The sequence below is a fragment of the Anolis carolinensis genome, chromosome 1 (genome assembly GCF_035594765.1).
Source record: "Anolis carolinensis isolate JA03-04 chromosome 1, rAnoCar3.1.pri, whole genome shotgun sequence".
In the NCBI taxonomy this organism is placed as follows: domain Eukaryota; kingdom Metazoa; phylum Chordata; class Lepidosauria; order Squamata; family Dactyloidae; genus Anolis; species Anolis carolinensis.
Window position 1 is genome coordinate 155,307,166 of NC_085841.1, and position 27,725 is coordinate 155,334,890.

The following is a 27,725-nucleotide window of genomic DNA, read 5'->3' on the forward strand; positions in this document are numbered from 1 at the left end:
ACATGTCCAATCCATTTTTTTAATCGGAGTAGCTTGATAGTTTTTTAAATGATATGTTAAAATGTCCATATTAATAATGTCCATAATTTTTATAATCCAATCTTCCATACTGCGTATTTATTTGTTTTTCCATTTTTTGCGTATTCTGTTCTCACTGCAGTGGTGAAATATGTAAATAATTTATCTTCATTTTTGTTAAAAGTCAGATCTGTCATACCTAATAAAAGTACTCTGGTTTCATTGGGAATTTCATTTTTAATTTTTTTTAATTCTTTCATGTATGTTTCTCCAAAATGTATTTGCTTGAGTGGGTCTGGGTCCAGGGGCCAAGACAACATCCTGCCTCCCCCTCTCTTTAGTTGTAAGAATGGGATTGATCTTTCCTGTCAATCTTTATACTGACTCACTGTTCTTCAGGAGGATCATTCAACCTAACAGAGCAGCATTTCAGGGCATGTGAGGGCTTTGTGCAGAAAGAAGGGACTGGTGAACACAAACCCTTTCCATCTTTCTCATGCATAGGGACTCTGCCAATTTTTGCTGTTTCTAAAAATTGACTTCTTTAACATTTTTTGTTTTGTTATTTGCCCTTCAGACTTCCACAAATTTCATCTCCTCCAGCAGAACCAGCATCAAAGGTAAGAAACTGCCACCATTGTGATGGTTCCAATGTGGCTGAATAGTTTCATGTAACTCAGCAGATGGTGCTTAGATATAATGAAGTAGATCTTCTGCAAAACCATTAAGGAGAAGGCAAACAACACTCAAGATATATATTTCTTTAATCTATACACATAATAAAAGTATAAATCTGTATGTGTGTATGTCGCAGGGGTGTCTATTTACACAGAGAGCCTCCCATATCTGCAAACAGCTACAACTCACAGTGCTGGGAAGCCACCAAAGCCCTCCCTCCACTGACATTGCAGGTTACAGTGAGCACCACATTCCACTGTTCCTTTCTCTCCATTAGTGTGGAATTTTCATGACCCCGCCCACTGCCTCTCCCTTAACCCACCGCTGGGTACCCAAGCTAGTAACAAATAAAGGTGACTCTATTCCCTAGTATCGAGCTGAAGGAATGAATTGTCACAGTGGCTGAAAGGACTGAAGCAGAATGTGTAACAATGGCCCTTTCTCCCATCTTGGACATTCCACAGATATGTAAACCCCATTATGTATGAATGTACATAGCAATTTCCCTTACTGTTGCAACAAAAGGGATGCTGTGAATTTTGCTGCTTACCAGAGCAATATTATTGAGGCAAGAATGACAATATTGTAACATGGTGCAAAGTAAAGGGAAGTCTGGATGCTCCAGATGACAAGATTGGGGCAAGGTGAGAGGGTGAGGGAAGTCTCACCAACTTCACAGAATAGATATTGGAAGATCTGTACTCTTCGAAATAAAGACAATAAAATGGGTTTGCCCCAGTAATTAATGCCTTATTGAGTGCTCTTTTTGTATAAACATTCTGAGTTGCTCGGCCTCTCAGTGCCACGCTACATCCTGTTTTCTTCCTTTCTTACCTCTCTCCTCCACATGTTGTTTTGACAAGTCCTGGCTGTCTGCACATGAAGTATTCCTCCCTCAGCCACTCTGACTTCTTTGATTACACTATGTAACAAAATTTTTATTCCTGGGTTATAAATATCATTTCCTAATTGGTTCTGTCTTGTGATTTCGTGATATGAAATCCAGCATATCTATCTTGTTTGGTGTGTCATAATAAAATAATAATAATAATAATAATAATAATAATAATAATAATAATAATAATGATGATGATGTAATATTATTGTTGTTATTATTTTTTGGAGAGCTTTACTACTATAGTACATTGCTTTAGTACATTGCTCTAGCAACAACAGCAGACATAAAGCTTGAGTTACAGAAATGGCAATTCCAGTGGACAGCAGAATGAAGACAAAAAGAGGAATAGATTACACAAGCCAACAAGTATTTTGAATCATATATAATTTTAGGTCATTCTTCTAGAGGTTTTTTTTTGCGTTGAATTTAGATCTGTGTTTGTTATCATGTGCAGTTTTTGCAATGAGGCTAATTGAATAATTAATGCCTTTAACACACTGATATAAATTAGATTCTATTTATATCAGCGTGTAAATGCATTAATTATTTGATTGACCTTATCGCAAAAACTGTTGTGAATGAGCCTTCTGGGGTCAATGATACTTCTGATAGTAGCAGGAAGAGAAGAAAGACTCCTCGGGAGCAAGACTCATTTGAGTTACAAAGAAAGAGGATTAGAGAGATATTTGAGGAATCAACAGATGAGGATTCATTTGAGGGTGTTGAAGGGGATGAGGGGCTTGAAATGGACGTTGGGGATGTGGTACGGGCAGAAGAGGATGACATGGAGTGGACACGCACTCCAGAGGGTTGTGATGGGGAGACTGGGCTCACTGGTAGTGAGAACGCTGAGGAAACATGGGGTCCTTCAGGATCAGACCCAAGGTGGTCTAATTGGAGGAGTGGGGATAGTTCCACAGCTGCGGGTAGGTCTGGGCGTCGGCAGGACGGTTCCAGCTCGGATGAGGAATGGGAGCAACCTGTGGGAAGGGCGGTGCCCGGCTCAAGTTCTGAAGACAAGTTGTAAATAAATTGAGGGCATTTGGCCATTGGGCCCTTGCGTGTGGCAAGGTGGTTGTTGGGCGCCATTGGGTTTCATGTTCGTGTTCCTGAAGACTGGCTTGGGACTGTGCAACCGACGTAAGTTTATTCCGGGTTATTACTACGACGGGGGCTGGAACTGTGTGGGTTTTCCTTAGACTGCATTGTGATTACTGCCTGCATTAGTTTGCCTCCGTCGTTTTGGCTACTTGTGTCAACCCATTGACGAGGACTTTGCTGTGACGACTTCTCATCTTGGATCTTGGACTGGACATCGTTTTGGCATTACTCTTCGCTCCCTATTCCGGCTTGGCTTCGTTCTCAACCCTGTAACTACTCTCCATTACCGACCGTTGGCTTCGTTCCTGACCCTGAAGTAACGCTCTGCTTCCAATTCCCGTTTGACTCCTGGTTCTGCAGTTACGCTCTGTTACTGGTCACTGGCTTGGCTTCTGACCCTGCAGTAACTCTTTGCCCTTTGTTGCTTTGTTTTTGGCACCGGTTTGTTTGCGCTGCTTCCGGTGGCAAAGTTCGGTCCGGTTTGGGACACTGTTTGTTTTGAACCTTAAGACTCCATTTTGTAACCCAGTTGGGATTCTGTTTATTTTGGACCCTTGGGAATTCGGCCTGTAGTTTGTTTTGCCTTCTCCAAGTTATCCTGCAATTTTGAGCTGAATCTAAGCAGTTTTGTTTTAATCCGGATTATTCTCCGGTTTGTTTTTTTGGAGTCTTTTCAGTTTAAATGTCTTTTTCACACTGAAGTTTAAGTGTTGCAAACTCCTGTGTTTGTTTTAAGAGCTTTTTTGAGTTGTTTATACAATAAACTGTATTTCCATCAATTGGCTGGCGTCTGACCTTGACAAAAACTATGTGATAGAGAAAACATAAAGACAAATCTGAATTCAGCGCAAAAAGCTCTATAAGAATGACCTAAAATTATATCCGATGAAAAGCACTTATTGGCTTGTGTTACACAAATATTATACTAAATGTGCAGACTTTACAGTAGTCCGTAATAATGTACCATTCGTCATATTTTAAAAAGCTTACGTGATGGAAAAAATAAAGACATATTTAAAATCACCATAAAATTTATTTAAACTGTGCTACTCTCAATTCTGATTATTACAAAAAGTTTTATTTTGTTGGCTTGTGTTATTGAAACCTGCAAGTTGTGATTTAGCACCTGTGGGAAACATGAACAATTGCCTTCTCCAGTAAAGATAGGTGCTCTGGCACTAATACCAAGTGGTTTGACAAAACATCTGAATGAATTACTACAAACAGGAACAAAATCACAAAAAATAGCAGTGCATGGAATGTGCCATAGTATTTGTTGATACTTCATTGATTCTTCGATTCATTGGATATTTTGATGGTCCAAAACAGATTGATAATACCCGGTAAACTGTGAACTTGATGATAATACCAGTAATTTTTTAAAAATACTAACCACTCATATAAAATACCATAAGATTGGGCTATGGCAGTTATAGTGGTATCCAGCTGCTATGACCATGTGATATAGACACATTTTCTGCCTCCTTTTAAGTCATTTTTTCCAGGTTCTGGAATTAGTGTAACCATTTAACTGCAGAGGTTGAAATGCACAATTTCACTTCGCATGCCATTATCATTTCTTGTCTACTTCATTTCTTCTAAATCTGAACATTTTTGAGTCTGAAATTCAGTGTGGGAAAACGTACGATATGTCATTGATGGAGCAAACCGTCACTCTAACATTGCAGAAAAGGAAATTGTCAGATGCCCCTGTGGAGGCAGAGGAAGACTATACAAAGTTTAATGCTAGTGACCTAAAAAACAAAAAGGTAAGTGAATTGCTTTTTTCTTCTACCAAGCCTTTTGACTAACAGCCTGGTGTTGTCCTAGGATGCTTTCCTAGTGCTGAAAAGATAGATCTCTAGTCCCTGTTTGAGGAGTAAAACTCCAATTTTATAGGACATCAAGTAGCAAAACAAATGGTAAAAATATGTGTGTAAAAGTATATATCTGATGAAAGAGAATTTGAGGTTTCATAAAACTGCCTTGGTGGTCCCTGCTAAAACACCAAATGCATAGCATCTGTATCTGATTATTTTTGACTTGATAAACGCTACCATGAATTGCCTTGTAGCATTAAGGTATGCTTCACTAGTGTTCAGTCGTGTTGCCAGTTTTTTTACATTGTCCTATAGTTCATACCTATACCACATGCTGTGATTGTGTGTACATCAATATTAAAGGAAAATTTAAAAAGTAATGTGTTCCAGCTGGAAGTAAATTCTATCAGACGTATTCCCTGAAAAGAGTTTTGTGGTCATGCTGAGCAAGTTACTGGTTGGCGGTTCATGAAAATACTAAAATCTAAATGTGAAGGATATTATTTAGATTTGGTTTCATATCAGTTTTCCCATGTCATGTGAAGGAGTGTTTAAGAATGCAAGGATTTCTATAGAGAGAGGGAGGGAAATGAGTGAATGTTGTTGTGCACCTTCAAGTTGTTTCTCATTTAAGTCAACCCTTAGGTGGAAACTATCACAGGGTTTCTTAGATGGCATGCTGTTGTTTTTCTCTAAAGCTTGAGAGAGTGTGACTTGTCCAAGGTCAGGTTTCCTGGAGTTCTAAGGTACATCTACATTGTAGAGTTAATTCATTTTGATACCACTTTAACTGCCATGGCTTAATACTGTGGAATCATAGGAGCTGTCAGAGAAGGCTAAAGATCTTGTAAAATTGTCATTGCTATGATTGCTATGATTTCATGGCATTGAGCCATGGTATCAGTTAAAGTGGCATTAGAATGAATTAATTTTACAGTGCGAATGAAACTCTAGTGCAAGATTCAAACCAGTCCACCACACTGGCTCCCTCTTATATATATGTAAGTGTGTATGTATGGTTCATTTGTGTGTTTGTTTGATAAATATGTAAAGCAACATGAATTGCTTGATATATATGTAAATCAATGCCCTAATGTTTTCCTTTTTTCTTTTTCAGGCAAACAGTAAGATGTCAGCTGCACAGAAAGCTCTCTCAAAAGTTGACAAGAGTGGCATGAAAGCTATTTCTTCTTTCTTTGGTTCCAAAAATAAAGCTGCAAAATGAGATAAAGATTAGATACAATAATCGGTCTTGATATGTTCTATTAAACCCCAGCTTTTGTCAACCTTCCACCTCAGTGTCCAGAGGAGTACTTTAGTTAATTTAGAAGCAAGACTCTTCATAAGAGCTATTGTCCATGAGCTATTGTATGAAACTGAAGTTAGAGCAACGTTCTGTAGTCCCCAGTGGGGGAAAATTGTTTGGATCTTTTCCAGTTTCAGAAACTCCAAACAATGTTCTTGCTTGCTTTATTTTTTTACTATTAGTTTGACATAATAAAATGTGACACAATAAATCTATTTCTAAAACAATCGCTTGTGTTCCTTGTCTTCTTGATTGAAAGAGGGGAAGGGAATGTAGTGTATCTTCCCCTGTTTCTTTCTTCCTTATTTTTCAAAAGAAATTTGGAATTTTTTTTGTATCATACCTCTCTCTCTTTGGGCTATTGAAGTGATATTATGACTAAATGTGATACCTTTATTGGACTGACTAATATGCATAAAAGACATCAAGCACACTTGAAAATGCACTGGCATATTCATCAGGCAAAGATGTTGAGCACTCTGCAGTCATTACACTATTTTGGCCATTTTCAGATATTTCCATCCACTCAGTCAACTCTATGAGAGAGAACTTTTTCCCTACACTGAGCGCACATGCGGAGATGAATTGTGCTCTTGGTACACCTATCTACAAAAAGCATATGACAGAATGGTGTTCCTCTTTGGCGCAATTTAAAGGTTTCACAGCTTGACAACTCTTAGAGTAAATTGCATGGTCAGCCAGCTTGCCAGACTGACTAGTCACACCACACTCACAGACATGACCAATTACTATTATTCCCACCCTCGCTGTTTCCAACAAAAATAAAACTATGGAAACTTTTTGAAGACTCCTAGTATGTCCCCTCTAAGTATTTTCTAGATCCTCGAATGTTGACTGTATGGTATTCTTGAGCCAGAAGTTCTATATTCAATAGGCTTTGCTATTATATCCATGGTATTGTGTATCCATGTGAACTCCAGGAATAGAATAATTGTTCAGATGGTGATTATGTCAAAAGCACAGTTGGTTGGTTTACAGGGTGCTGTAATAATTAGATGTGTGTCCATCATTGGGGTTTGCTAAATGCAGACCAATTTTAGTAGCCCATTTCCAGCTGATACATTATATTATCGTTAATGAGACAGACTTGAGGCTATCTGTTTGAAGAGATCAAACACTTGTGTTGTAATAAATTCCACAGAAAAGATGAGAAAACTTCTGGTCCACACAAGTCAGAAGCAGTGTCCTTACAGGGAATAAATTACCATACTACGTTTCATTAGTTGGATGATCATATTTATAGATGTGTCCCTTTCTCTTTCTCTCACTAGATGTCAGTACGTCACCAAAGGAAGAGATGACGGGGATAAAATGGAATTTGGATGCCTTGTTTTATCATGGAATATTAAGACAATTTTAAAGAAGGGCCACTCACTGTAAGAATATTGTTATCCAGGTGAGAGTAGTTGAGGAATAGGATCATCTTTCTGACATTTGGCAGCTTGAAGTGTTAGCCTTTTCAATTTACTAAATCTTTCACTTTTTTATACTTCTTCTGCAGGCAGTCTTCACTTGATTTCCCTTGCTAACTTATCTATTGCTGGCAAACTTATCTGGGTGATGTTATATAACTTGAAAGGGCTTTTCTTGAGTGTGCATTTTAAAAAGCTAGCATTTGTGGTTGGGAGGGGAATAGTAATGGCTGAAGGCACAATGCTCCTCAATGAACCTGGCTCTGAGGCTGCCATTCATCTGGGGCAGAAGATGACCAGAGAAAGGGCCTTTTTATTAGTGGGTCCTTGGTTGTAGAGCACTGTTCTATAGGCTGGTACCTATTTTATTAGCTTTTTAAGCACCAAGTGATTATATATTTTTGGCCTTTAATTGATGACTGATTTTATACGGGTGTTTCTTGCTCTTCCATTGCACTTATAATCTCTATGACTTTCAAACTTTAAAAAAATATTACATGTTTATATACAGCTTTTTATTTTTGAATGAGTGGCGTGACAGTTTTTAAAAAATCACGATAACCAGTGATGATCAGACGTTCATCTGGACTGGATTTGTTTGCATCATGAATGTGCACTTCTCAACAGTATGCAGCTGTTATTTGTAATGACAAGGTGTTTTGATTTTTTTTATTATTTTTTTATTCTTAACATGTAGGACAGAGTGATGTGCAGTTAAATGTGCTGTTTTGTTTTTATATGTATGTATTTTAAATGTGTTAATGTTTTCAAAGCAGTGTTTTACTTGGATATGTGGGATAATATTTTTAAATGCTGTGTTTTGATAATATAACCCACTTTTATTGTATATTTTATATTGTTACCCATGCAGGAGAAAAGCAGGGTGAAAATCAATTTAATAAATAAATAGATACATAGTTACAATTACTAAAAATAACAAAAATGGCATTAAAGATTTCCAGATAACGCTTTTCATCATTTAAACCATTATGCAACAGAATATATTATTTTGAAATTAAAATGTGAGCTATTAATCATTGCCCCAGCCTAAGGCTTGCAATTCATAATTTAAAATATTGTTTACATGTTTCATGAACTAGGATAATTTTTTTAATTGGTATAGCATTTTTCTAAGGGTTACCCATCTTCACCCAGATATATTTTTATTGTAAATATATATTTGATTAACTTGCTTTTTGTGTATGAGTTGTGTGCCTTCGGGTAGGTATTTGTTGGCATATGGTTTAAGAAGGCAACCCTACCATAGGGTTGTCTGTGCAGGATGTGCCTTCCCTTGCCTCTGAGTCCCAAAAAGTGTGATATGTCCAAGGTCACCCAACTGGTTTCCATGGCCAAGTAGAGATTCAACCCTGATTTCTAGCGTTACAGCCCAATGCTCAAATCACCACTCCATGTCGGATGCTGGATTCTCCAACCCCATTCTTTTCATAATCTACTCATAGTCTACCTAGGAAAGATAAATGGAAGCACAGCGGCCCCTGAAGCAGTGGTTCTCGACCTGTGGGTCCCCATGTGCTTTAGCCTACAACTCCCAGAAGTCCCATCCAGTTTACCAGCTGTTAGGATTTCTGAGAGCTGAAGGCCAAAACATCTGGGGACCTACAAATTGAGAACCACTGCCCTAAAGCAATGTTACTCCCTTCCTCCACCTTTCCCAAAACCCTATCAGAATAATCTCTTCTCATTTATGGAAGCTGACCATTAAATAAATCTGGAAGACTTAGAGATTCCAAAGAGATGCTCTTTGTGATAAAAAAAATAGATATTGAAGAAATTAAAATGTAAATGTACTTAAGTGTGCACTGATTAAACTGGTTACGGAGAAAGTCTATGTTCATTGTGTGTTTAATAATATGTAAATTAAAATAATTCTACCTTAAACTTTGTGTTTCGCTTTTTCAATAAATAACTTTTAAAATAATTATTCATATAACAATGTATATGAAAAGAACATATTGTGGTGAACATGTTGAATTAGGGTATGGTCATATTTTACATCTAAAGTGTAAGTTTCCAGTGTTGAGCAGTTCAAGTCTTCCAAATGCTGGCAAGATTGGTGGGTTTGGATTTATTTTTCATTGTTCAGATGGAAGTGTCAGCATATCATTTCCTCACGTGCTGTATTCCCTGTTAATCTCAGCCCGTCACTCCAATTGTAATTTAATACAATCTAACACCATTATTAAGAAGCCATACCATTATTAGGCTCACATGTGCTAAGTCCTGCAATTGAAGATACTTCTCTTTAAGTGTTGAAATACACTCAAAATTTATAGGCTGGTTTTGTAGCTCATAAGAACCAATTATGTCTCAGTGAGTTCCTACTTCAGATATAATTTTCCTTATACAAATAGACCATCTTTTATCCACAGTTAAATGTGCACTCCAGCCACTGAGTATAATGTGAATAAATTCTTAGTGTTACAATATAAGTGAGAATTGTCATTTCCTCCCACTATAGCAGTGTAGATAAACGTAAGAGAAATGGTGCTTCAAATTATATAAACATTTCATGGTATAAATGCAAGGGATGCAGACTTTATTTGTGTATGTGCCTTTAAGTGCATTGTTGACTTACGGCAATCCTGTGAATTTGATAAAGCTTTTTTAGGCTAGGAATACTCAGAGGTAGTTTGACCAGTTTCTTCCTCTGAAATACAGGCTGCAATACCTGGTATTTGTTGTCACTCTCCCATCCAAGTACTAATCAGTGTTTTCCCTACTTAGCTTCCAAGATCATGTGGGATTTGGTATGTAGGCACGGTCTATAGGAGGAGACTTGATTAAAAGGCCTGTTGTTCTTAGGCTTCTTTTTAAATTGATAGTTGTTTTGTTAATGCTAAGGTAGAGCTATTGTGGGAATTTCTTAATAATATTGAGTGAGCAGTTGCCCCTGCCCTCCTTTGAGACTGAGAGCATGTGACTTGCCCAGGATTATCCTATGGATTTCCATGGCAGAGCGATGATTAAAACCCTGGTCCTCCAGAGTCCTAGTCCAACAGTCAAACTATTACACCATGCTGTCTCTCTTTAAATTATTATACAATCTTAATAATTTGCAAAGCCTAGATCTGAAAGAACACAACTACAATAAAAATGTATACAGCTTGCAGTCCACTGAAGGTCCAAAACATATTTTTCTTTCCTTCCTCCACCCTAAAAGATAATACAAAGCATCGAGGAAGCATGGCTGTTGTCAAGATGTCCCAATTGAGTAGAAAGTGAGGGTTCGTATTCCTCTTGTGGATGTTCTCCATAGGCATGACACCTTTCAGCTCCTAACAAGTAGTCAGGGAAAAGAAAATAAATGTGTGAGAAAAACAATTTGGAGCATCAGTTTAAGCTGTCATCAGAACCAATTTGGAGCTGTTCTGGTAGTATCCTTATCCCTTGGGCCCTTACCACAGGAGATTACAATTGCACCGGCAAATGTTGTGCAGCTTTATTGGATAAAGTTCAGCACTCGTTCCTGGATGTGCAAATAGGTGTTTGTGCCAACAACAAACTCAAGTTTCCAAACATTTTTCAAAGACATCCTCACATAGAAATCCCTTCCCCGCATGTCAGTAATCAAAATGGGATGCAGTCAGTCATGGCCAGATTTAAAGTTTTCTCTTTCCAAGTTCCATCTCAGAGAGATGACCCAGAAACTTGCTATGGCTGATGGCACTGAAATTGCCAGATTCGTGGTGCTGAAATTTGCAAAAAATAAAAAATACAATACAGTCCATAGGGATGCACTCCCACATCTTGTTCCTAGTTAAGAGAAGGAGGAACAACACATAAGTACGCATATCAATACAATATGACTCCCATATCTGCGGAATGAGTAAGTGGTTTTACTTATCCATTCTTTCAATTATTCACTTAGGACAGTGGTTCTCAACCTGTGGGTCCCCAGATGTTTTGGCCTTCAACGCCCAGAAAACCTAACAGTTGGTAAATTGGCTAGGATTTCTGGGAGCTGTAGGCCAAAACACCTGGGGAACCACAGGTTGAGAACCACTGACTTAGGACCTTCTGAACAAGATACGCTCTCTTGGTACTTCCATTGTTTGCTGCATTAAAAATAATAGGTTTGCTATTATATGTGGTTTCAGGAATCCATAAAAAGTCCGGGAATGTGCTAGAGGAAAAATATAGGGCAGAGCACATTTACAATATGAGTTGTGGTAGTTACAAAAGTTCATTTAGACACAGTACATGTTGATACTATAATTCTAATTCTTATTAAATAATGCTAGAAAGCAAACTTTCTACATACCATTGCTGTTGCTGTTATCCGCCCATCCCATTATTTCATTCTCAGTGGCGCAGAGATTTTGTTTCAGAAAATATGTTCTCATTTTTCCTTTGCTTTTGATTTCTATTTCTCCCCTTTCCTCTATCTCAAACAACAGATGTGGTAATGCTCTAGGTCATCAGAGAAACACAAATGTGAGGTTAACTAGTCATTCATGGATACATCCCAACAAACCATGACCCCAAACATACTGTTTCAAGATCCTGTTGCCCAAAGGTACTTGGTAATACAGAACTCTGTCCACTGACTATAACAATTCATCTTGAAATCTACATTGCTAAAAGTTCTAATAAAATTTTTAAATAAAATCAAGTGAGATCCCCACCTATAATTTTGTATTTGCCTCATAAAGGGATCTGGATTCTAGCCAGCCATTTAGACCTTCAGTATCTGTATATCTATGCCATCTATAATCAAATCTTACTTGAATGCTGTTGAGCTGATATGGATTTTATCTGGGAGACCATGGCTTTCCATTCTTGAAGCTGTATTGACAGTGTCACCAAATAAACAATATCTGGGCATTTTCTCCCCAACTACTCCAGCAAGCACTGGACCAGTATGCATCCCAATCCTTATCTGTTGGTATAAATACAGTAGTGATATAGTGATATTGTTCTTCACTGTTGCTCAAATAAATACATCATTCTTAGTTAAGCCTTCTTAATTGATTTGATAACTGCCCAAACTGTTGCCCTCCAAATGTTCTGCAGAATGTTCCAAATGTACCCAGGGCTGACAGCAGCTGAAGTGCAAAACATCTGGAGACCCCCAGATTGAGAGAAATTTGACATAGTACAAGAAAATGTTATTCCTTGTTATTTAACAGATCTCCAATCCTCAAACAGAGAGAAAGCTCATACACCAATTTTGCTTTCTTTGTTTCATTGTCATTTGCTGTGATTCAGGCAATAATACTGAAAACACACAATTACAGTGTTTTCTAGGTTCTTTACAAAGATAAAGACAATTCATTTCCCCACAACAGGACTTTCAACATAATGCACATTATAAAGGATGAGACAAAAAGGAGTAAGTTATTACTACTTTACAGAGTTACATAGATCTTTCATGGCATGTGAAAGAAGAAGAGCCAAATGGCAATTGGTCTCAGACCAATCTCACTGATTTTTCCTGTTATGGCCAGATATATACAGTAGGTTCTCTACTTTCATTAGGAGCACAGGACCCACATGAATATAGAAAAATGAGAATTAAAAAACAACTTTCTTTTTTATCTGAGAGAGCACTTTTCCATGAACGTATAGGTCCTCCAGTGCATCTCTATAATGACCCCCTGCTAGAAGTTGTGCTGGAGGATCTAAAGATTCCTAAAGCATTCGTATTCATTAAATATGCAGATAATGTAATTCTTAATGTTAAACCCACAAATCTGAGGGCTGATTGCATTTTTGTTTGTTTTGAAGTCATAAGAGATTAATTCATTACCTGTATAGGCTTATCAGTAATAGGATTCATAACCTGTCGTGCAGCAATTCTCATGCCTAGGGCAAAGTTAGCCACCCTTTCAGCATGGTTGGCGACAGGCACTGGGACCCCTCCAACAACCATGTAGGCATCACCAATTGTTTCCACCTAAAAAGCAATGAGGAAACCTGTTCTTGTCTAGCAACGTACAAAAGAAAATGTTGAAGATAGTAGCTGTTTCATACATGAATGCTTTCATACATGAATGCTTGCCTCCCGTACACACTAAAGTGACATCACTGAATAGTATTGTGCAGGAATTAAAATCACCTAAGGAATAAACCACTGTCATATCTTCTTTTCTCCTTAGTGTCCCTGTCAGGATGGGACCCCCTGTTATGTTTCTCATAGTCCATGTTGGATCAGAAATTGCTGGCTATATGCAAGCTTAAGGCTCATAAATTAACTGTCAGTTATATCTGGCTGGTCAATAAAATCAATGAATAAATTGTGGTGATGGATTTTAGCCTTTAGAGTAGTAACTCCCAACTTCAAATGTTTGGGACTCCAGCTCCTAGAAGCCCTAGCCAACTTGGACAACTACCAGGAATTCTGGGAGCTGAAGTCCAAAGCCCTGGAGCACCCAAGTTTGAGAGCCACTGCTTCAGTGTAACAGCAAAGGCTGCTATTCTCACTTGAATTAAAGTTTCCAGGGATTCATAAGCTGTTGTAAAACAATGGGGAAAATATATATTTCCTTGAAGCAGTGGTTCCCAACCTTTTTTTGACCAGGGCCCACTTTGACCAGGGCCACTCTCCAACATTTGTACCAAAAGGGTTACGAATCAGTTTTTGGTCAACTTTAGATTCAGTTTGGTTATTTGGGTTGCTGATTCAGAAAACTGCATTGGCTAGACCACATCAGCTCTATTTTCTAATACAGAACATATGGCATCCAGTAGTCGTCATCTGCTCACCCACAGAAAACCATTTTAATAAATTAGAGCTGATGTGGTCTATCCAGTGCAATGGTCAGCTCTGTGGAAAGGAGCGGGAATAAAAATTAATAAAATAAAATAAATGAAGAGGAAGGAGGTTTGAAGATTGGATTTTCGTTCTTGCAGTCCTTTGCTGGGCCACGGCCCAGAGGGTGAGAACCACTGCCTTAAAGCTAAGATATTTAACTTGGCATAAGTTATTGTGATGATTGACATGAAACATTGGAAAAATTGATACTAAATGCAATGTATTAGTTATTACTTTAATATGTCTTTATGTTACTTTTTGATGCAGAAAAGCAAATCCTGCTCTCTCCCCCAAGTTAAGGTGTGCCTTGTATTTGGGGCCCCATCTACATTGCCATATAAAATCCAGATGATCTGCTTTTAACTGGATCAAATGAAATGAAATGAAATTTATAGCCCACCCTACCTCCCCGAAGGGACTCAGGGCGGCTTACAACCAAATAAACACAGTGGCAAACATTCAATGCCAACAGTAATATATAAACAAATCAAATCAAAAAATAAACAAACTCAAACCATCAACTCAACATAATTATAAAACAACTGAAATAAACAAGACATAACAATCCACATAGTTACATGGCATTGTAGACTAATATAATCCAGTTCAAAGCAGCTAATCCAGATTTTATATGGCAGTGTAGGAGCCTCAATCTAGTCACATTTGTTACATGAAACATGTCTCAAGCAAATAGCCAGTAATGTGCTGCCACTTCGTACCACTGAAAAATTGATGCCAGAGACACTTTGCTGGCCCTCAGTAGATGAGGATTAGGTTGAGCATACTTACTTTATAAACACCGTGGACACTAGTGAGGTGATCAAACTTGGAGTACATTGAATTAAGCATATTTACTATTTGAATGGGTTCACAGACAGAACAGATGTTTGTGAAGGTTACAACATCACTGAAAAGTATCGTGCAGGAACTAAAATCTCCTGAGGAATAAACAAAAGAATCTCTATTTTGCATCTACTTTGAATGTAAGAATAAAACATGGGCAGCTATTTTTGTTTGCTAGTTCATTGATTTAGTCAATAGAAAGACTCTCTTACTGACAGTGCTATTTGCATCTGTTATTCGAAAGGAGTGATGATAAACGATTCAAGTATGGATGACATATTTTATGTGCTGTAATATATTTATATTTACATGTGCATAAGTCTACATCAGTGGTTCTCAACCTGTGGGTCCCCAGATGTTTTGGCCTTCAACTCCCAGAAATCCTAACAACTGGTAAACTGGCTGGGATCTCTGGGAGTTGTAGGAGAAAACACCTGGGGACCCACAGGCTGTGAACCACTGTTCTATATCCTACTGGGCCAGCGAAACAAGTCACATTTGCACAAAACTCTCATTCTCTGTCCTTGAAACCTAACTTTCAAACCCAATTGCTCTATCAAAGCCCCCCTATTTTTTTGTGTTCCCGTGAGTTTTTTTAAAGTAATTATGTGCAAATACTTGACCAAAAAGTTTATTGGCCGAGTAAGTGACTAGTATAATTTGCACATAGGTTTATTGGCCAAGTAGGTGAGGTCCACCGTGATACAGTGGTTCACAACTCTGGAGATGAGGGTTTGAATTCCTTGCTCAGCCATGGAAACCCAATTGGTGACCTTTGGAAAATCACACTGTCTCAGTCTCAGAAGAAGGCAATGGCAAACTACCTGAACAAATGTCAAGAAAATCTTGTGATAAGTTCACCTTAATGTTATCATGTTAGAAACAACTTGAAGGCACACACCATAAGTGTGTCCTACGTGCCTGATAGTCTTGAAGCAGCAAAATATATCAAATTTACCAGGTGTTCCAACTAACATCCCCCTTAAAGAAAATATTTAACATGCATTTCTCAGTCTCCTGGGTTCCCACCTGGCCTCACCCATACTATCCCAGCAGTGTCACTACAACTACTTTCCTAGACCAGGACAGAAAACATGTGGCCTGTCAGAAATTGTTGGACTGCAAATCCCATGAATCATGATCACTGACTGTTATATCTGTGTTTGATAGGAGCCTCCTGCCAAAAATACCTGCAAGGCAACACATTTCCTACCTTTCTCCCAGTCCATCCCTTGCAGGCTGCCGGTCTACTTTTGTTAATGGCAAGGGAGGGGGATGCCCTCTCAATATTATGGACTAACTCTTCAAGTTCCAGCCAGCTTGGCTAATGAATGGTAAGGACTTATAGGAGCTAAAATTCAAAACAGCTGAAAAACCAAAGATTCCCCCTACCTTTTTATTATGTTGCCCAATTGCATTTGCTACAAAACATCTCGGTGATTGAATTCCACCCACAGTCCTCATAAAGAACTAAGGACAATTGAAGCGCAGTACCTGCTTCCACCTTTTTGCCCTCTTTCAGCTGGTTGGCTACATGTTTGGGCAACATGGAATACAATAAGGTTTCTGATTTCTTCTTTTCTGCTTCGAGGTTCTTGGAGAGCATCCTGAGCTCTTCCTTTTTCCTCTCTAGCTGGTTGGACAGTTCTATCTCTGCCAGCCGCTGCTGGTTGAAGAGGATGAGGTCCCTTGTTGCGTCATGATGCGCAATGTCTGAAAGGTGCATCTGCTGTTCTTCCAGTTCCTCCAAACTCCGCAACTTTGGGGAGCATAAGTACATCATGCACTGGAAAGCCTCCATCCAGATCATTTGACCTTTTCATGATTTAAGAGGATGAGAACCAGGTACATTTTAACATGACTAATTAGTCCCAAACCTATTTGGAAAACTGTCACTAAGCAACTAATGGGAATCAAACTTTCACCTGCTATGTGAAACAACAAGAACAATGCCCAAATACACATAGCAAAGAGGCATACTGTGGATACTTTTTCCAAAAATGGAAAAGTCTAATAGAGTTTCATTTGGCTTTACTTTGCTTTGAATACAAACCATATTATAGTGATATTTCATTTGCTAAGGAAACAACTGTGTATTATCATACATACTTCTTTGTTGTAGTTATCAGGACTTCTAGGGACCCTATCACATTAGGAAATACTCTGTTTCTGAGACTGTTTGAGAATGATTTTGAATGGGTCCCATCACATGACGCTTGCCCCATCCTGTCAGAATTCCCTCGGAATCCGTTTGCAAAGTGTCGCAGAAACGGATTATTTGCAGACGAAATTCTAGTTGTGGTTTTTTGAATGCTACGGATTATTCCATTGCTGAAGCACAGTTTTTGTGTGTGATAGGAAAATCTATATGCATCTCATCAGCAAAGATACGACTTGTCATTCATGAGCAGAGTCTCATGACCGCAGACCTTTCATGATGGAAGTGGCTGCTATTTCTGTTTTGGATGTCGAAGTGGAAAGATCTCCAGGATTACTGAAATCACTAATTGCCATTTTACTTCATTCTTAAAAATGTTTTTACTGAAAACTGGGCAAGTTCTAATAACAACAACAACAACAACAACAACAACAACAATAATAATAATAATAAGACGACTCTTGCACAAGCCAGTCACTGTGGTTCCAGTGGTGATCGGCACACTGGGTGCAGTGCCTAAAGACCTTGGCCTGCACTTAAACACAATCGGCACTGACAAAATACCATCTGCCAGCTGCAGAAGGCCACCGTACTGGGATCTGCATGCATTATTCGCCAATACATCACACAGTCCTAGACACTTGTGATCCAATACAACAGCCAGCAGTGTCTGCTGTGGACTCTGAAACACAACACACCAGACATCACAGTTGTGGAAAAGAAAAAGGTTTGGATTATTGATGTTGCCATACCAGGGGACAGTCGGATTGACGAAAAACAACAGGAAAAACTCAGCCGCTATCAGGACCTCAAGACTGAACTTCAAAGACTCTGACAGAAACTAGTACAGGTGGTCCCGGTGGTGATCGGCACATTGGGTGCCGTGCCAAAAGATCTCAGCCGGCATTTGGAAATAATAGACATTGACAAAATTACGATCTGCCAACTGCAAAAGGCCACCTTATTGGGATCTGCGCGCATCATCCGAAAATACATCACACAGTCCTAAACGTTTGGGAAGTGTTCAACTTGTGATACGAAATCCAGCATATCTATCTTGTTTGCTATGTCAGACTATGTTGTTGTCTCAATAATAATAATAATAATAATAATAATAATAATAATAATAATAATTTATTTATAACCTACCCTCTCTCCCCAAAGGGGCTCTCTCCATTGCATCTGTATGTGTAACAGAATGATAATATTTAAAAGAATTTTAATTAGTAATAGTTCGGAACTTTGAGGCTACATCATTATGCAATCTTAGAAAAGAAAACTTTTTTTAAAAGTCATAGAGTGATGTAGGGGGTGTTTTGAATGGATTAGGAGGAACCAGCCTTCTGTGCTGTGATGAGTCAAAGTGAAATATTTTCAAATCATAAGAATTGTAATAATCAGGTGCGATGAGGAGAGTATGCATCCCGTCTCAATACAGTATGCATCCAGTCCTAAAAAATATGGAATGCATACGGATATAAACAGATTATATGCCAATGTGATAAGATCCTAGCTCAGTGCTTTCCAGACAAATTGATGTGTGAGATAAATAGTTTGGGATTTTTCTTCCTTTAATGTGCCAGGGATTGTTATTCTATTTGCACCCATTACCTATAACTTGCTTTTCCTCGAAATCATAATTAGACTGCCAACTGATGACTCATGGACTGGTCTTGGTTTAGGGACCACCATTCTGAATAGCATTGGTCCAGATTATGTTTTCAATTATCTTCCCTCCTGTCACTCAAAAACAGTGCAACTTTTGAACATTACTGAAACGACAGTACAGGATCTATATACTCTATCACTGTCAGAATTGATGTTTTCTATTACTAGACAAAATTATTCAAATACAAGCCAAACAGTTAAAATTCATTGTCTCACTAAGGGTTAACAACTGGTGTTTCTTGGAAGTCTTTTTGGCTATATCTGATTCCAGCCATTTTAATTAAACTCTCGTTTGGATTTGTATAAGGTATTTTATATAAAATATCTTGCTACCATTAGTGGATACATAATACATATTTCCTTATCTATTGCAATAGATATTGCATATCTATTGTTTGTTCTTCTTGTATTTTTCTCAAAAGAATATTCTATATCTGCAAAAAGCAACTTAGCTTGGTACCTCTGAGCTTCAGTGCCGGTCGTTTCTTCCATGGTTTCGGCAGCTTCTCCTTTCGTATCTTGAGAACAAACTGACTATTGATAAACTTCCTTATGCTGAAAATAGTGAGTGTAATTTGTGGATAAACAATAGAAAAATACTCATCTAATCTGGATCCGAGTATCGGATACCCTCTTATGGATTTCTGAATTTTTACACCTGCCTGCTTGATCTTCAGCTAAGGATGAAACAGAAAGGGATATTCAGTCACAAAAGAGTTTGAGAGACAACAGTTAACCTCAAAACCAAGACTGATCCCACTGAAAACACTATTCAACATAGTGACTACTGTATATATGCAACCCTGTGTATAAATTAAGGGCCATTGAGGATCATTCCACAGAAAGGGGAAAACACCAAAACCATCTCAGGATGCTACCGCCATCATTTTCCCACCCAGACATTCAAAGAGGCCAAAACCAACACTGCAGCAGAGTGAATAGAGAAGGTTCAACTTTTAAGGTTTTCCCAGGATAGACTATGCTCTTGCTTTTTGTCACCCCCAAAAAGGGGGTGGCCCCCTTTTTGACAAAAATATAACTATAGTTCTCAGATTGACCCATGGATAAGTCAGTCTAGGTTTTGGATTTTAACTAAAAAATTTAAATGTATAGACAAGTATATATAGAATGTGATCTTGAGCATTAGGCCTTAATAACATCTATGTCTACTTGTATTAACCAGGTAAATCATTCAGCACTTTAAATATATCCCAGCTGGGAAATATCTTTTTTTTTTGACAAGTTGGTCAAAAGACGCTAGGATTTGTAGTTGAAAAGGTAATTTTCCCAAATTGTGGCATGCACTCAACAAAGTCCAGACGAAGACCAGTTTAGTCTAAACCAGTGGTTCTCAAGTTCTGGGTCCCCAGATATTTTGGCCTTCAACTCCCAGAAATCCTAACAGTTGGTAAACTGTCTGTGATTTCTGGGAGTTGTTGGCCAAAACATCTGGGGACCCAGAACTTGAGAACCACTGGTTCAAACCATGTTATATTTATAATCCCCCATATTATTACCCAAATTCCAAATGTCCAATGAACAACTGTAGGAGACCTTAACTAGGACGTAAACCCAGCACTGATCCCAGCCTTTAATTGCAAGTATGGTTAGAGGCACAGAACCCTGCAGAAATGAAAAACCATGAATAATGAGTTGTTATATTTTTTATCTCAGAGAAAACTTCTATAGGAATTTCTAGGTCTGTAGACCACTTCCATGGGAAGGCAATAATAGAATCACAGCGGAAGACATACATAGAGATCCCCAGAGAGGTGTTCTTATTGAAAATCTCTTGGTTCTTCAGCATGACTGGAGGAGGTTGGCTATAGAGTCATACTGAAGGACCTAGAAATTCTTAGAGAAAATTTTTAAAAATTAAAACCATAAATAATTATTGGTAACAAAATCTGAAAAAATGCTGTTCCTGGTTTGAAGGTGTAATTTTTGGTTTAATTGTGCAGTACTTACTTTGAAAGTAGTTGTTATACTCCAGAAACTCCACAAACTATGCTGAATTGGTTGAGACTCTACAAAATATTCATTGAAAAACTATAGCAAAATGTACTGCAGGATGTCCTGCACAACGTTTTTTCAATTTAATAAACTTTCCCCATGTTTTTGTGATAGAACCAATTAGGAAATAACATTTATAACACAGGAACAAAAACTATGTTACACAGTATAATCAAACTTACAAAAATCAAAACAACAAATGTGGAGAGAAGACTGTATTCAAAAGCTTAACTTACTGTTTCATCGAACACCATGTGGAAAGGAAATGCACAGCAGAATGTTATTTCATCAACCCAAAGTCTCTCAGGAAAAAGTGGTTCAAAAGTACATAAATGGTGAGCTAGGAGAAGAGAATGGGAAGACCAGTTTACTTCACTTTGCACAGTGTAAGTATCGCAGGTGTTGTTTCAACCCTTGGCAGAGATATTTTACTGCCTAAAGTGGCACACCAGTTGCATACTTCTCCTTATACCAGACCCAGTACTTTAAAAAGAGCCCTAATGCAACATTCAGACAGAAGGTCCTGCTTTAATTACTCCCTTCACAGATGCACACTGTTTCGCTTAGCTGCGTAGCTGCGTAGCAAAGAAATGCAAGACAAATCAAGGCTGCCTCTACATCTATTTCTATAGGTAGTTAATGGAGATCTCTGGTCTCTTTCACTACTCCAATTATTCCAGGAAATTGTCTACAGGAACCCAGGAGGCTGTCTTAATAACACACAGCCGCTTCCAGTGAGTACCACAGGGCTTTTCAGTTGAAACTGCCTTTGTCTCCCTGGGAACTCTGGAGTATCCCAAGGCTTCGTTGCAGTCTGAACAGCAGGACTAGGCTTACTTTGCAGGATTGTTATGAGGATAACATGAGAAGAACTCTCTTCCCATTCATCATTACAGCAATTCCAAGCACATATTTGAAAACGGTTTTGTTTTTCTTTTTTGTCGAAGGCTTTGATGGCCAGAATCACTGGGTTGCTGTGAGTTTTTGGGCTGTATGGCCATGTTCCATTAGTATTCTCTCCTGATGTTTCACTTGTATCTGTGGCTGGCAGAACTTCTGAAGATGCTAGCCACAAATGCAGGTGAATGGTCAAGAGAGAATGCTACTGGAAAATGGCCATACAGCCCGAAAAACTCACAGCAACTCAGTTTTTAAAAATTAAAAGTGATCACAGTTTCCAAGAATTAAAATATAGACACTAGTGGGTTAATTAGAAAGGTTCTGTAGCTCTGTATAGGACATGAAATCTCAAGTCTAAATTCATATGATAATCCTCACTAGAGTAGATCCACTAAACCAGGGGTTCTCAAACGTTTTCAGCGGCAGAGCTCTTTTTGAAGCAAAAAATTTCTCATGGAGTCCCAGGAAATGTTTATATCTTATATATGATGTGTATATATCAGGCATGGGCAAACTTTTTGACCAGTGGAAGACCCTAGGGACCATCTAGTCCAACCCCCTTCTGCCATGCAGGAAAAGTACAAAGCACCCTCAACAGATGACCACCCAGACTTTGTAACAACAGCAGCAGCAATAGGACCAATCCCAGGGACCATCCAGTCCAACCCCCTTCTGCCATGCAGGAAAAACATAAAGTACCACTCAGGGATGGGAGGGTGCAAGGTTCCAAGGCTCTTTTAGGCAGGGGGGAATCCTTTTATCCCACTGCTGCCACCATTAAATGCAAGGGTCCACTTCATGAACAGGCAGGGGGCAATCCTTCTTTCAGGATCCCAGCCTCTGCCAGCTATAAACCCTTGAGTCTATACGTGTGCATGTACAATTGAGACAAATCTTCTACTGATACTAAGTCAAGCAATTTACCACTCAGAAGCACTTTCTTTATTTGAAACAGAGAACTATTTATTTATGGTTACTTCAGTCCAACAATCATAACTTGTGTCAATAGTTTGCTTCTTCAGTTTCACATATATACAATATCAAACATATCTTTCGTTCTTCAACATTAACCACTTGACTGAAACTTTGTCTCTCCCCTATTCCTTTTCTTTTCAGTTCCACCTCACTAGAAAACCCAGATCTGACTGACTCAATACTAGTCACTTTTTTTACTTCAGTATTCCAACTGAAGTCCCAAACTTAAATTAGGATCCTTTTCCTTCTAGCTCACCCGGCTAGAGACTACCATAACTGAACCTCAGACACACGTCTTTTCTCTAGTTTCCCTCACTAGAAACATCAACCTAACTCCCCTCTTTTTAAAACATCTCCTCCTTTTCTCCTCCAGCTAGCTCCGCCCCTTTCACTATCTTAGAAATTGTTACATTTCTACCGAAGCAGCTACGTTACCATGGTGACACATGGCCAATCATCAGTAGCTAACTTCTGCCCACTTTTATCTCTAAATCAACATTAAATAACATAGGCAAAAATTACCAATAAAATAAGGCTTTCCGTTACAGAGGGAAATAGGGTTCTGGAAGCAAGGATGGTATGTGTGTGGGGGGGGGGGGAGGTATCTGGGAGGTGAGGAAAAGGGGTTTTGGGAATGAGGGAAGGGGGAAAGGGAAGAGCAGGAAAGAGGAAGGAAAGCTTGGAATGGGAGATGGAGGAGGAGGAACTACAGAGACCCTCAGTATGCTTCAGAGGGCCCCAAGGGCTCCCTGGAGCACACTTTGAGAACCTCTGCACAAAACTAACACTTATGTAAATACTAAATCTACGCTGAGATTAGCCATTTTGTTTGGATGATGCTTTCTCCCAAAATCAGACTCAAAGCAAGAGCCAAATTGGACGTTTTGGGAAACAATCAATCAGTTAAGCAATCAAGCTCCGCAGAAGGCAAGGTAACCCACTTTTGTCAAGCAGTATCTATCACATCCAAATGGTTGCTGTTACATCCAGCATGCTCACGGCTTCCCATTTATTTAATTTCGTGGATCCAGTCTACATGCCCATGCTAAATAGAATTCACTTACCTTTTCTAAATTTTGCAAAATGCCTTACAATATCCTGGTTGAACTCTTTTTCTGTAGATTCTTCTCTCTCTTTCTGATAATCCATGTCAGGGCTCTTAAAATAATATTAGCGGAACAATAGAACATAGTGGTTAACAAATGAAACCCTCTTTATCCATGGTAACAATTTGTATTAGATGAAATTAATAGTTGCATGAGAAAGGAGTGAGCATTAGAAGGAACTCTAGATATCTAATTTTCATTTCATGCATGGAAGGTGGTGTATTCATTATTTTGTTAGCATGCAGTGTTTACTGGAGCCAACTCTTTATAGAGCAGTGGCGCTGCAATAACAGGTTCAGTCTCACTGTACACATTATTTTACACATTATTTATATCTTTGTTGTTGCTATTTGCCATGCAGTCAGCTTCAACTCACAGTGACTCTCATGAATGAAAGACCTCCATGAACCCAAGCCATCACTTGCCTTGCTCAGGTTCTGCAAACTCAAAATTGGGGCTTCCTTGATTGAATCAATCAATCAATCAATCAATCCACAGTCTTCCATTTTTCCTACTACTTACCACTTTGCTGAGCATTATTGCCTTTTCCAGTAAGTCATTTTGTCACTTAATATACACATTGTTCCTCAGTTTAGAGACATAATAATCAATATCATCATCATCGTCATCATCATCATTGTCATCTGTATTTATACCCCATCTTCCCTCACCTCCACAATCAGGTACCATATAAGCCAAGTTTTTCAGCCCTTTTTAGTGCTGAAAAAGCCCCCCTCGGCTTATACTTGAGTGAGGGTTCTAGCTGGCTTATATTTGGGTCGACTTATACTCAAGTATATAGGTAAACAGAGTTGGACAGTCTTATCTAATTAACACCTTATTATTATTTTAAATTACAGTTTTATTTAAATATTCAAAAACATTTAACCTACTCATGCCTCAATTAATGTAATTTTATTGGTATCTATTTTTATTTTTGAAATTTACCAGTAGCTGCTGCATTTCCCACCCTTGTCTTATACTCAAGTCAATAAGTTTTCCCAGTTTTTTGTGGTAAAATTAAGAGTCTCGGCTTATATTTGGGTCGGCTTATTCTAGAGTATATGTGATAAGCACCTAGGTTGTTCCTGTCTATAGTATTCAAAGACCTCCAGTACCGCATTTGCTGTATTGTATTTCCAATATGTGCATATACACATTGTAATATTTACATTTATGTAAATGTAGGCTGAAAGTTCAACTTTTGGTTCTGTAACCTATTTAATAAATGAACTGTGATGCTTAAGGGATATAAAAAGCAGTTTGAGAGAATGAGAGAAAGATAATCAACCCTATGACCACAAATTGCTAATTTCTGTCCCATGTTAATTCTGAATGTATTCACCCAAAACTACAGCAGCCTCCTTTTCCAGGACTAATTTTATCACCTCTTTTTCCTTCTCAGAGTTGTTTCTGTGTGAATAATTTCCCGTTCCTTTAACCTTGTACTTTGCTGCTCCACTGTTCTCTAAAATACAGAACACCACATGCTCTTTCTTCCCAGTGCATTCCTCTTCTTCAGTTTGAGCAAGAATTTCTAGTGTCACTTCACTGTTGAAGAAATCTTTGGCCACAGCTTCAAGGATTCCTAAGAACAACAGGGGAAAACAAAAACAAAACAGTAACCTGATAATTTCATGGTAACACAAGGTTTTGGTAGATGACCCACCTTCACCATGGCTTGGAGGCTAAGCTAACATAATCTACAAAGAAAAGTTCCTCATCCTTTGCTGCTTCCTATATTCCAAAAATGATTTTTTTTTCAGACCATTGAAGACTGTTTGTGTCCATTTTTACACCCTCTTTCTGGCATATCTGATCCCATATTATTCAGAATGATAGAATCATAGAGTTGGAAGGAGTCCTATGAACCATCAGGTCCTATGTTTGCCCAATATCTCCTCACATATTTTGTTCTCCATGCCTCTTACCATCATTGCTGAAGAAGTTCCCATTTTAATTTTTTAAATCAAGTATTCATTATAACCAAGCATAAAGCATTGGTGTGAATTGTATACTTATTTGATAAATAGGCAATTTGCTCTCAGGGACCAATTTGCCTCCTTATAATAACATCACTTTGTTTATATTCCGCTTTTTCTCCCTGAGGGACTTAGAGTGGATTACAACATAGACAGATAGGCAAACATTCAATGCCTTTAATACAGTGGAATAACAACAACCTGCAAATACACAGAACAAAGGTAAAGGCTTTCCCTTTCATCTCCGGCTTTCTGGAGGTGGTGCTTAACTCTGGCCATGGGGAGGGGCTCTTGTTCCATTTCCAAGCCGAGGAGTCTGTTGTCCATAGACACCTCCTGGTTGTGTTTTGCCAGCATGGCTGCATGGGTGTCTTTATTACCTTCCCACCGGAGCAGTACCTATTGATTTACTCACATTTGTATGTTTTTGAATTGCTAGGTTGGCAGAAGCTAGGGCTAACAGTGGAAGCTCACCTTCACCTGCGGCTTTGAACTGCCAATCTTTAGGTCAGCAGATTCAACAGTTCAACAGTTTAATCTGTTGCGCCACCATGGCCCTTTAAAAGCCCATCACACAACCTTGATCCCAGGAGTTGCCCTCTCTCATTATATTCATCATCTCTTTTATTCTGTCCTTTAAAGAACAATTGTTTTCTGTAGGGATATGATTTCACAACATATAGTCCAGATTTAAAACCTAATGATAAGCAAAGCTCCGGATGTCATACCTGGAACAATGTGATACAGGCCTTTCCTGTCAGAGTAATAGTGGAGTAACATCATATCTGCTGTTCGTTCCACTCGAAAGGATGGTGCATTCATTTCCTAAGCAGGATAAACCGAGTTTTTATTTTATTGAAGATATTTCCATATACAGCTCTTGCACTCAATAGGTTCAGAGTACAGTGTTCCCTCACTTATCGCGGGAGTTAGGTTCCAGGACCACCCGCAATAAGTGAAAATCCGCGAAGTAGGGACACTATATATTTATACATTATTTTAGTAGTTATACACTATTTTAAGTCTATATCAACCAATCGTGTGTTGATAAATCATGTCCTTCTCCTCCCGTTGCCGCTTGGGCTCCTTTTCTCTCCCTTTGGCTTCTCATTCCTCCCTTCCTTAGGCTGTAAATTGTAATTTTTAATGACTTATAATAGTCTTTTAGAGTTTATTGAAAAACTGCGAAACCGCGAATCCACGAAAAGTGAACTACGAAGTAGTGAGGGAACACTGTATTTATTCTTAAACTTTTGGGGACAAACCTGAGCTTTTGATATGGTTTCATTAACAGACTAAATATAATGCTGGGAACCAGGATCTACTTTCAACTAGTGCAGACAATATAGTGATATAGCCACTGCGACTAACACAACATTACTCAATATCTCTTAGCTCAATGAGGACTATATTTGAGGCTCCTAATCCTGTTCCAATGCGCAATCCACTATGCCATATTAGTCTTCTGTATTAACAAAGGATACATCATGTACACGCATTTATTTAAAGTTCTTCTTTTCAATAGGGTGCATCTGTATTATACATAAACAGGAGAGGAAGTACCTGGTAGGATAAGGCAAGGTAGCTATGAAGGGCATCAAGGTTCTCAATGAACTCTGCCAAGTTTCCTCCTAGTGTCCGCAGCATTCTGTCATATCCTGACATTTTACAGAAAGTAAAAAAGTATTCTCCAAAAAGCTTCAACGTTGTCTCTTTTGATACTTCTGGATTGAAATGAGAAAGGGAAACAACAAGGTGTGGAATCACTCAGGTTTAAGCAGGCACAAAATACACCAGACTTTCCAAAAGGTCACAAGTATGTAAACACACCCTGAACATCCTGTGGTGCTCCCAGATGTGGCTTTTATCATATATATAATCACCTTGCCTAGTTCACATAATATTATGGAGCGGGGGGAATCAAGGCTGTCACTGCTTTCCATTTATAACCTTCTGAATTTTCTCATTTTTCCTTTTTAAAAAAATAAGCAAACTGGAAAATATGTAATAGCTGTATTGTGCCTGTTCCTAGCCTCCGCCCCATGTAA

At 38.5% G+C, this 27,725-nt stretch overlaps 2 protein-coding genes across 5 annotated transcripts in view; one reads left to right on the forward strand and one right to left on the reverse strand.

Moving 5' to 3' along the window:
* rnaseh2b (ribonuclease H2 subunit B) overlaps positions 1 to 9,156 on the forward strand; it is a 21,741-nt gene extending 12,585 nt beyond the window's left edge. For 2 of the 4 annotated variants that reach the window (XM_016996416.2, XM_003215376.4), the window contains exons 9-11: positions 596 to 638; positions 4,384 to 4,464; positions 5,633 to 6,048. In XM_016996416.2, the coding sequence (XP_016851905.1) occupies positions 596 to 638; positions 4,384 to 4,464; positions 5,633 to 5,740 (232 nt within the window). In that variant the 3' untranslated portion in view covers positions 5,741 to 6,048. Of the gene's footprint in view, positions 1 to 595; positions 639 to 4,383; positions 4,465 to 5,632; positions 6,049 to 7,113 lie in introns of those variants that run through there. The other 2 variants (XR_001730744.2, XM_016996418.2) reach the window with 2 other exon arrangements.
* Positions 8,134 to 27,342, reverse strand: LOC134293104 (guanylate cyclase soluble subunit beta-2-like). The gene is made up of 12 exons (XM_062959661.1): positions 27,241 to 27,342; positions 26,406 to 26,502; positions 25,084 to 25,283; positions 23,654 to 23,747; positions 20,951 to 21,054; positions 19,162 to 19,378; positions 16,370 to 16,690; positions 14,822 to 14,970; positions 13,028 to 13,174; positions 12,003 to 12,157; positions 11,540 to 11,688; positions 8,134 to 10,553 (listed from the first exon to the last, which is right to left on the reverse strand). The coding sequence occupies exons 1-12, from the start codon at positions 27,340 to 27,342 to the stop codon at positions 10,432 to 10,434; spliced, it is 1,857 nt and encodes a 618-aa protein (XP_062815731.1). The 3' UTR covers positions 8,134 to 10,431.
* Positions 27,343 to 27,725: the final 383 nt, after the last annotated feature.